This window comes from Melospiza melodia, chromosome 13 (genome assembly GCF_035770615.1).
Source record: "Melospiza melodia melodia isolate bMelMel2 chromosome 13, bMelMel2.pri, whole genome shotgun sequence".
In the NCBI taxonomy this organism is placed as follows: Eukaryota; Metazoa; Chordata; class Aves; order Passeriformes; family Passerellidae; genus Melospiza; species Melospiza melodia.
In genome coordinates, this window is record NC_086206.1 from 13,726,335 (window position 1) to 13,737,357 (window position 11,023).

Consider the following 11,023-nt stretch of genomic DNA (forward strand, 5'->3'; position numbering starts at 1 on the left):
GCTGAGGAGGAGAGCAACTGTGACTGCAGTGTGCTGCAGGAGATCAGAGCATCTACCAAGGCAGGAAATAACCAATGGAATACTTGAGTCATCCTTTAGAGGAGGGGTAAGTGAGGTGAGTGCTACAGGGAGTACCAAAACATGAGGAGAACCCACATGAGGAAATAGCTCTTTATTTGGTTGAAAGGAGTGCACAAAAACTTCTTGAAAAAATTAGATTTTGTTTTGTAGCAGTTTCAGCATCACAGACTGTGGCAAACTTGAAAAGGCAAACTGTAGAAAACAACCAAGCTTATGAAAATATAATAGGTGGTCAGAAGGGTCACACAGTTGCAAGCAGTCTGCAGATTATTTATGAAGGTTCTTAAGTGTGCAATTACTCTGCTGTGAGAGAGACTACAAGCTGCTTCCACATGCAGAAATCAGAACAGAACATAAAAATTATGAAGTTAAATGGGAAATGTAACCAACAGATGACTAATCAGTCACTCAGTTAAAATTAGGTAAGTGATGTTAGAAAGTTTTGTGTATTGATGTTGACAATTGAGGAACTAGAGATTCTCATGCCCAGAGTCCTTTGAAAAAGAGACACGTGGCAGGATCTGCCTCAGTGTAAGGTGTCAGCAGAAAGGTTTCAGAGCCGTGACAGTGACACTTGTCCTCAAGTAGATGACATGGCAGACAGCAGCTCTGGAAGAGCAAGCAGCAGTTAAGTGTAAAGTAGAACCTGATGTGGAGCCTGGGTAAATGTGACACTGCTGCTGCTCTGCTTTTCAGAAGGGTGAAAGCCAAAAACTCTCCAGAAACCTCTACAGCAAGATCTTGTGATTAAAGGAAACCAGGTAGTTAAAGTGAAATGAGAGTAAGGGAAGGAATCAAACCTGCACTCATCAATACAGTGCTAACTATTCTCATTCAAAGCTGTCTTGAATTTAAAATGAGAACCATGAGAACTTCTCAGTAGTGTTAAAAGTAGTCTTGAAAGGGTGAATAAATGCTAGGAATGTCCAGGGAACAGCAGAGAATAAGAAAATGCTACTCCTTAGATCTATTTTGTGGCCACATTTTGTCCCTGATGCCACGGAGGAATTAGATGAATGCCTGTTGTTGGATCTGCTAGAACTCTGCAGCCAGAAAAAGGAATGAGGAGAAAATGCCAAATACAATAAAATGAGTGGGGGGCACAGAAAAGGTAATGGAAGGTAATTCCTGGGAAGGAAACCAGTAAGTGACCATCAAGTAATCCTGGGGCAGGTTCAGCACATCTGAAAAGCATTGCTATTGCTATGGGGAGTTAAGCTTTGCAATCTGCTGTCACAGAATGTTGCAGTTGACAGAATTTTGCCCAGACCTTAAAAGATCCCAGAGAGAAAAATCCAAATGGGAACATTTGGCACAAAAGATGCTGTCTCTAACTCAGGAGTTCCCTGGGACAAACACATTTTGGAGGCTGATGGAACACCCTGGGGAAGCATTGTTGTATCTTGCACGTCTCTGCTCTCGCCCATTGCAGTGGTCTGTAATCTGAACTGGTTTGTCTGAAGTTCTCCATAGAGGTTTTCAGGAAGAATTTTTGACTTAGAAAAACCTAAAATGTTTGGTAACTGCCAATAAAGATACTTGCTTGTCCTGTAGAAAGTAGATTAGTGGCTTCCTGCAAGGAAAAAGAGGTTACTTGCATTATTCCCTGAAAGGCCTGTAGGTTCATGAATTTCCTTTTCTTATATTCCTATAAAAATATATATGCTTAGATATACTTCTGTTTTCCTTTGTGCTCCAGTACAAAATATTTGTCTTTTAGCACAATGAGAGGGGAAATTAGATACAGAGCAATTCAGAAGCATGTTCGTTTTTGCTTGGCATTTGATTAAGGAGGATAATGCCTTTACTTTTGATATTAGAACTTCAAACACCTTAAAAACACCTTAAGAGAACTTGTTACTCTAAATTCATAGTTCTGGGGGGGGGGGGGGTTAATTTATCCAAAACATCCAGGAGTTTATTATTAGAAGCACCAGCTTCTAATGCTGATGTCTTGCTTCATAGCACAGGAGCTCTGTTCTGTTCAAATCTGTGAACATGGATCACTTTCTGTAGGTGGGGATTTCTCCAGAGGGGTTGCTCAGTGCTGGAGCAGCTGATGGGATCAGCACCCACAGCTCTGGGTGTCACTCACTGCACAAATGGCTGAGCTCTTCAGCCTAACTTCAGGTCTTAAAACTGTGCATAGCAAGTTGCAAAGTTTGAAGAGCTCATCCTGAGCAGCCTGGCTGTCAGGCTGTGGCTTTGTCAGCTGTCCAGGGCAAGCCTTCAGTGACCAGAGGCAAAATCCTCAGGGGCAGGGAGGCCTCAGTGCTCCAGCTGCTGCCCCTTGTGCAGTGAGCAGGGAGTGGAAATAAGCAGACAGAGCACAATGGGAAATGAAAACCATGGGAAGAACCCAGTAAAACAGAGTCAGTGGTTGCTCTTATTTTACAGCAGATCCCAAAGTCAGAGCTACTTCTACTCTGTTCTACCCATATTGATGTTAGGATGCTGCTTCATATTTTTCAGTTTTTCATTTTGTATGCTGGAGCCTCTGTCTGACGTTTGGTGCTTTCTCAGTGCAGTGTGTTGCTCCTTTTCCAATGCACCACAGAGAGGGAAAAGCTTTGCAATGCAACATTGCAGTATCACCAGTACTGACCAGGCCAATCTAATCTGTTTGTAGCAGATTTTCTCCCCACCAATTTAACTTCTGTTCTGCACCCTCTGTTTTTAACTGTTAGTATAAATTTGCCAGCCAGGTTATGTTCTAGATAAATACTAAGGGAGAAAAAGGTGAAACTATTGCAAATAAAGTAACAGCTGAAATTCTGAAATCTGGGAAAACTGCCAAAGAGGTCAATTACATAGACAGAGAAAAGTTGTTAAAATAATTTTCATTTCACAACCCAATATTCAAAAAAGGAGAAAAAAAAACCTGCTGTATCACATTTTGATCTGTGCCATATCTGACAAGTTTTCAAAGTGCAGTTATCAGTGTTGTATGGAGGAATGTGCCATGAGTGTACACAGGGTGGTGTGTGCACCCTTCTCTCTCTTTGTCTGCTCCAGTTGTCATTTCAGGATTATTGACCTGGCCTGTTAGCACAGGAAACACTTTGTGGCATTTTTGATATCATCCACTCAGTTGACACTGATCATTCAGAATGATTTTAGGTATCAGTAGGTACCAAATGATTACTAAATATTAGCAAGGCCTCTGTAATGGTTCAATGTGTAAGGCATTTCTGGTTCCTCCTGACTTGAGGAGTGAATGGAGGGTCCAGGCTGTGGGATCAGCAGTCAGCACCTGCACCACAGGTACCAAACAGGCAGGGATTACCAAACTGGAGGGGCCATGCACTGAAAAGTCAAGGTCTCCTTGCACAACTGTTCATCTAAAGTCTAATGAAACTGGCTCTCTCCAAAGAGGCAGCAAAAGTATGAACTACAGAACACAGAGAACAAAACCTTCCTGGAGATCTGTATTGCAGAATCCCAAACAAGCTCTGCATCCTTCCCCTGCAAACTGGTGCTGAAGAAAGGAAATGGTATCAAGACAAGGAGGTTTAACAAAGCCATGCATGCTGCTTTCCCAGTGTCTAGTTGCTAATGGGATGGCTCTTAAGGTTAAGCAAAAGGGAGTATGAAATCTTTATATTTTTAGGACAGAGTAGCCCCTGCAGCCCATAGTCAAAAGTAGGAGAGGTAGGAAAAGTGGTTTTATAAAAGTAAAGAAATTTTCTTTTGTTTATAAAGCATCAGCAATACAGCCTGAGCTTGTCCTTTATCAGAATTGTTGAAATTTGTTCCTCTCCCAATTTGTCACCTGAAGAATTTGAGTTTTGCTAGACAATATTGTAGAAAACCTGTATTTATGCACATTAATTAAGTTTTCAGTTTTAATCACAGACTGTTACATCTTGTGTGCTTGCCCCTCATTGGAAGAAGGTGACATGTCATGCATTCAAATACTGACCTGGATTTCTCTTTTAGTCTTTAATATAAAAAGGAAAATGTTGGATGATTTCACCCTCAGCCTTGTACATTTTTATGCAAGATTTTATCTCTTACTGACTACACGATTTACATTTGAAACTGCTTTAATTTATACCGTTCCCCATCAGAAAGACAAGTTCTGATAATGCTGGTATTATATGAATATTGTATGTGCCATGAAAGATTAGAGACTGATCTGCTGCCTTCTGCAAGTTCTCCTTTCTCTGAAGCCTTTATTTTTATCCTCATCTGAACAATGGAGAGTCTTCTGGAGTCTGCAGGCTCCCCCCAGTCCATTTGTTGGGTACAGAGTTCCAGACAGCTGAAATGGACATTCCTGGAAAGTACAGAATAGGAAGATGTGTTAGTTGGGAGGCCAAGGTCTGTGAAAAAATGCCTTGGTCAGACACAGCAGGAAAAGCATTTTCAGCCTTTTCTTGAGGCCTGCAAGGTGCTCTAGCAGAACACTGATTTACATCTTATTTTGAAAAAAGCACACTTGAATGCTGGTTGGTTTTATAAACTAGTAATTCTTGCAAAGTTACTGGGACAAGTAAGGTTCTTCCACTAGAATTCTTCATTGGAATGAAGACATTTGCCTAAGAAATGGTAGATATCTCTAATGGAAATCCATGTACACCAGATAAATCTGTATTCACCACATCTAAAAGTATTGCAAAAAAACCCCACTGAGCTACAAACAGCTTCTTATAAATAAATCAGTGATTATTTGGAATAAAGCAACACAAACTAACCTGTAGCTTTGATATTCTACACAATGACTTCTGCAGAAGTTTGGCAAATAAAACCCCATGTGACCAGCTATTGTCTTCAGAGTAATGTGTTCCAAGGAGAGTGCAGTGCCAATGGCTACATGCTGTTCAGTTAAACACCTCTGCCTGTGGGAACTACAAAACATTGCAGGACAGACCAGTTTGTGCTGATGGTGCTAGTAGAGATACAGATCAGCCATCAAAACTTAAGGGAAGTAACTAATCATTTCAAAATACTGAACTTCAGAATGTTATTGGTAATGTTTTTATTGTAGCACTCATGAAAGTTTTAGCAGTACTGAGCAGCTGGGACACTGGGTTTGCACAGAGCTGCTGTTCAGTAGATAAGAGCTGTTGGAGCTCCTGAGAGCAGGCTAATGAATGCCCTGACAGAAGCTGCTGGAGCACAGTTCTTATGAATAAGCATCTATCATTTGTTTAAAAAATAAAAAGTTGTGGGTTTATTTAGCAGTTTTTTACTTATGTATTGTGTTGGCCTAATCAAAGTACTTAGAAAAGTGCCCTAGCTGCAGTCACACAGTTTGCAGTGCCCTCGTGCAGTTAGGTTCATTGACTGCAGGTTTTTCTAAGCCAGATGAATTGCACATCTTGTAATGCTGGAGGGAATTGGCTTTTCCACGGTGTGTGTGACCTGTTGGAACCCTTGGGTTCAATACCAGGGCTGTAACAAGCTGTCCTTGCCCTCGTGAGGAGAAAACCATTGCAGGGATGAGTAACAAACTCCTTCATTACACACAGGGCTGTGCAGGAGGTGGTTTTAATGCTCTCCTGAGTGACACAACCTCTTTTCAGAGCTGAATTTTCTAAGTTACATGAACTTCAGCATATTCACATTATTAATAAATTTCCTTTCAGAACTTCTTATGGATCCTACTGCAACAAATGGCAATGCTCAGGCTGTTCAGTGCTAGAAACACAATTTACACCAGCTGTAGATTAGTTTTGTTATGCTTCTACCAGACAGGAATAGTTGGTAGGAAAGTAAATCCTGCTATGGAAAATTAAGGAAGCATTAAGAAAGGTGATGAAGTGCATCAACACTGTCCTGTAAAATTACCCAATAGAGAACAAAGTAGCAAAAGCCTGAGTTCCAGATCTGTTAAGGTGTTCAACAGAAGCAGCTTATTAGCAGAACAAAACGTTCTAAACATAAAAATGGTCCTTAGTCAACAAAAAGATCCATTAAATACCTGTTTGTAGAAGGTCCAAGCAAACTCATGCAATGATTAAGGAAAGGCCTCTGTAATTCAGCCTATTCAAAGTCTTGCTGAGAAAGAGATGATATAACTTACTGTCCACTCAGTAATGGGAATCAACAGGACTCATTGCTTCTAACAATGAAATAATAATTTAGATTGTGGTCATGGTCCAATATTTTTCTAAAATTTGTCATTATTATTTAATGATATATTTTTCATGTCCACATAGAATGTTATTCAGTTTTCTTTGATAACATTCCCAAGGTCCATTTTTGTAAAATAGACATTTCTATCACTGCTTTTACACTTAGCCTTTAAAATTATAATTTTTATCATCTTCCAACCTCAATTGTCCTGCATTTAATTACATAGGATTTAGAGTAGGACTTCAAGATTATAATTTAATAACCTAGGTTAACTTTGTCACATTCATGGAGGTGTCCCTCACTTTTAAATAGTACAAGTTGATTAAACTTGTCTGAAGTTGACACAAACTGGCCTGTATATTAGTCCATGCTGAATCTTCACTGTAGGGAAATTGACTGATATAATTCAGTTACTGTGGTTTCAGAAATGCAAGTATACAGAAAACTGGCCCAATTAATAGGTATGTAGTGTTTAAAAAGAATATTCTCTTAACCTGAATCCAGGTTCTTAGGAAGTTCTGTAAGTAGCCTGAAAGAGCCAGGAGTTGCTGGAGTTATTTGTTGTGCTTGTCACGCTCTGGAACAGAAGGAGTTCTGTGGGGAAACCTCAATAAACCTGACCTGTGCTGTGTCTTTCAGTTACTTGTGTGTCATGAATGCTCATGTGCTTATTTTCTTCAAGGAGCTTAGGGATTCTCCTGCATGGATTATGGCAGGACGTTTTTTCCCCCTTGCTTAACTGTTGCTGAAGCCAGGCTCCTCATTCATCTCCTGTTACATAACAGCATCAAGGCTCAGCTCTGAAAGTATTTATTTTTAAAAGGGTTATGCTGATGAGTTTTGCCTTTTGGAAAGTATAAAAGCTGTCAATTTTTAATATTTCTTCTTTTTTTTTATAGTGAATGAGATCATAGGAAGAGATATGTCCCAGATCTCAGTGTCACATGGACCACCAGTGGCCAGCCAGCCTGCACATCCGTGTCCTGGGTCCCTGGAGACGAGAATATCTGATGGAATCCAGTAATGGATAAGCTAACGACTCAGCATCCATGACAACATCACAGTTTCTCTGAATATTTCTTCATCCTCTTCCTCCTTAGACTTACTGTGCTTCCAACTCTGTGGCCTTTATGAACTGGAACAGTGGATCCTTGCAAAGCCCTTTTAGTGGGTTACATTTTTGATGTAGAGACAGAGCATTTTAATTATAGTTCCTCAGATGCTGTAAAGAGACTTCTTAAAACGGACACACAGAACCTACACCAGATATTTTAACTGTTTTAAAGTTATAAACAAGCTTTGCTTTTTGCATTTAAATAGAATACTTTTATATTTTAAGTGCTTCAGATGTGTGGAGGTGTTAGTTTGCTCTTATAATATTCACAGTCCTGAATGTGGAAGATTTAATGCACATCTTCAGTGTGCTGCTTGCCCTTAGAGGTAGTATAGTTTGTAACTGATGATTTGTAACACCTTTTGGTCATTTTGGAAAGCCTTTAAAGCTTCTGTTATTTCATTTTTTTTTTCTTAATAAGATCTTCCAGTGGCAAGTTGTAACTGTCATCTGAAGCCAATGCCACGGAAGCCATTGTGTATATGAATACTGTAGTGTTTTCTTTCTTAGATTCATAGGAAGCAAAGCCAAATGTAGATCTGCACTTGTTTATAAACTGAAGATGTTACTTGATAGGCTGCAAAAAGACCATTCCATCATGAAAGTGTTGGGATAGAAATTACATTCCAAAATTTAACTTTTATAACTTTGTGGATAATCTTCCTGATCTTTATTAGCACAGGCTCCTTCTTGAAATAGCTTTTTTCTTAGCAAGTTACATTTGTAATCAAATTTGAGCAGTAGGATTTTAGTTTAAAGAACAGCAACGTCAAAGCCATGTTAGATACAGGAGAAAATTTAATGTTTGCTGAGGATCTAAATATTCCCATTATCCCTGCAGAATATGGGTTTGAAATCACCAGTTCAGTGGCATTCAAGTTTTCAATGCAATAGATCATCTGATCACATCTGTCATCTTTTATATTCTGTATGCCCAACCATGCCACTTGGGAACTCCTAAGGAGATGACAGTTGCAGTTCCTTAAATTCAGGCTGTTTGCAAATGTCAGTTTGCTAAAAGTAATTTACTGTGAATAGTGGTTGGGCAGTACCATGTGTCCATGTTTCATTTCAAAGGTGTGAAGCAGGAGCTACCAAAGAAATACACAAGATTCAGCAGCAGCAGTAAACTCTGCTGTGCTCTGAGGATGCATCTCCTTTATCCCCATAATCTGATGAATTTGAAAGAATCTGTTTACATCATTACTTAAAAATCTCTGCCCTTTCCAGTCAGACACTGTGGAGAGGATCCAGCACTGCCTGTGGAGGCCACAGCCTTTTCCCTCCCCCAGGAATCACTCATTGCAGAGCTTCCCTCCATGGAACACACAGGGTACACCAGTCATGGCAAAGGCCAGCTCAGAACATCCGAGGTGTTCCTTTTAGTTGCTCATTTGGGTGAGCCATGACGATCTAACAAAAGTTAAGAGTGAATTAACACAAAGAATTAGAAAATTGGAAAATATATTTGCATTGGATCCAGTTCAGGCAAGTGTAGCCATTTTAGCAGTTAACACATGGGGAGCACATGCCCTCTGTAGACTTCAAAGGAATGAAGGGGTCTGACAGTGGAGAGCAGTGCTGAGTTACAACACCTGGGAAAGCAAACACAGCCTCTACTGATGTTGCATTTTGGCAAACAGTGGTGGGGAAAACTTTGGATTGAGCCTTTTGCAGGCAGAACCTTACACCTGGAGTGAAGTCAGTGCCCAAGCAATACCATAGCTGTAATCTCATCTCTGTAACAGCTGAATCATGAACTTCTAAAGACCATATTAAGTGGGTAAAATTGTAATTTTATCATGTACTTCCTTTTAAGACTGCAGCCTGAGGCTACTAACTTGATGTATCATAATTATTTCAAACAACTTAATGCAAGGCCACTATGTACCTGCTGGGAATCTTAAGCATCCTTTTTGTGAATGTACTGTTGAGTGGTGCAAATCTTGACATTTGCAGGAAATAATTGGCAGGGCTGGAATCTGGAAAGTGTGATATTGCAATTGTCCCTCAGCAATGGTGCTTTTCTCTGTCCTCTACTCGTGTGTGTTAAAGGTCCTAGAAAGAACTCACATGCTCAGAAATACATCTACTTCTGTTTTTAACACCTTCAAAACAAACCAAACCACACAATGCTGTAAACCATGTCATTGTCTCACAGTGTGTGCTGGTGGCAAGGCACGTTCCAGTTTTCATTCATGTATTGGGTCTTTTGCATTAAGCATTGTTTGTAGGAGAATTCTGACTGAAAAGCTTTTCATACTGTATGGGATTTATGCTCCTTTATCCTGCTGGTACAGACTCTCCTTGCAAGTTCTCCAAGTAGCTGGAATTCACACTGTACCTAAAGTATAGGAGCCCAAACAATCCGGAGTTGCTATGCACTAAATTTTCTGATGCCTTTAAATACCTTGATGCCTGTAGACATAGAAATGCTTTCCTATTTAAAAATGAAATTTAAAAAAATATAGCTTTGGATACTAAAGCAGTTTTGTATTTGCCTTGTAAAAGCTTCAATACAAGGGTCTTAATTTTATTTTAGCTTGTGTGATAACGTAGATAAAGACTGTTAATCTTGTATAATTTTAGTGATATAAAAAGCACATGATCTCTATTGGACTATGCAAATTTAATTAAACAACAGAACCCGGCAACTGTTAATATTTTGTTGGCATCCACTTCCTTGTCCTTAAGACCTGTCTTCTCCCTGAGTTCTTTCCCAAAAATTTTTAATACTTAGGTTATCCTGAAGGAAAGCCTTAATGATGAGGTTGCTTTTCTATAAGGAGGGTCAAAGATCAATGTTTGGGGGAAAAAAAAAGGGGGTAGCATATTAATCCAGGGGGACAGGGGTGAGTTGTGAAATTACCATAAACTAGGAATCTGAATTTCTGTAGTAAAACTTACCTGTTATCAGGGGAACTGCCACCCTTTTTAAACCAAAGAATGAAAAAATGGTTTTGTTCTGATACAAAGCTTTGAAACTCTATTTTTGATACTCATAATGGATGTCATTCCTTGAGGTTTGGAAATCGTTCAAATTGAAGTTTTATATTTAAAAATGTGGGACAATAAAGATTAAGTTCTAGATGTTTACAGAGCCTTGTATTGTAATTTCATGTACATTTTGTATTTTAAACATTTTTGTAAGTTATGATTGCAGTGCTACTTGCAGAAATAAAGGGAAAAACTTGCATTTAGGCTCTTAAATCATAGTGTTCAAATAAATAAAAATAATGCAAATACATTGTCATTTATTTGAAATGCAGACCCAGATGTAGTGGGAAGAATCTCCATTTGTGGTGCAGTGTAACCAGCTGTGCCAGGCTGGGACAGGGGAAGTGAGGGGCATTGGCTATTCCCCTTGGAAGGGCGATCTGACAGAGACTGGGGCTCAGATTGGAGCCAGCCTGTGAACCTCCCCCTGCCTCGGAGCTGATGGGCAGTGCTGGCAGCGTGTCAGCCTGCACGGTGCTGCTGCTTCCCTATTTCAACTGTTACTGCTTCAATTAAACAGTCACGAGATTATTTTGAAAGATTTTTCCAGAAATTATTATTCAAGAGAGTTCATCATAAAAAGTAATTCCCATTCCTGAAAGGATATTATCATAGATGTAGTTAAACAGTTTCTGAAATAAATGTGAAATTCCAACAAAGTTCATGGTACTTGCCAAATCCTGGCTGATCAGGCAGCCCGGAGGGAAGCCCTGTGGGTACAGCCAGGCCTTACAATGTGTATCTCATCTC

At 39.6% G+C, this 11,023-nt stretch overlaps 1 protein-coding gene across 2 annotated transcripts in view; it reads left to right on the forward strand.

Annotated features, from left to right (window-relative positions):
* Positions 1 to 10,519, forward strand: part of NFATC3 (nuclear factor of activated T cells 3) — a 64,602-nt gene extending 54,083 nt beyond the window's left edge. For both annotated transcript variants that reach the window (XM_063167805.1, XM_063167806.1), the window contains one exon: positions 7,062 to 10,519. In XM_063167805.1, coding sequence (XP_063023875.1) covers positions 7,062 to 7,186 — 125 coding nt within the window. In that variant the 3' untranslated portion in view covers positions 7,187 to 10,519. The remainder of the gene's footprint in view (positions 1 to 7,061) is intronic.
* Positions 10,520 to 11,023: the final 504 nt, after the last annotated feature.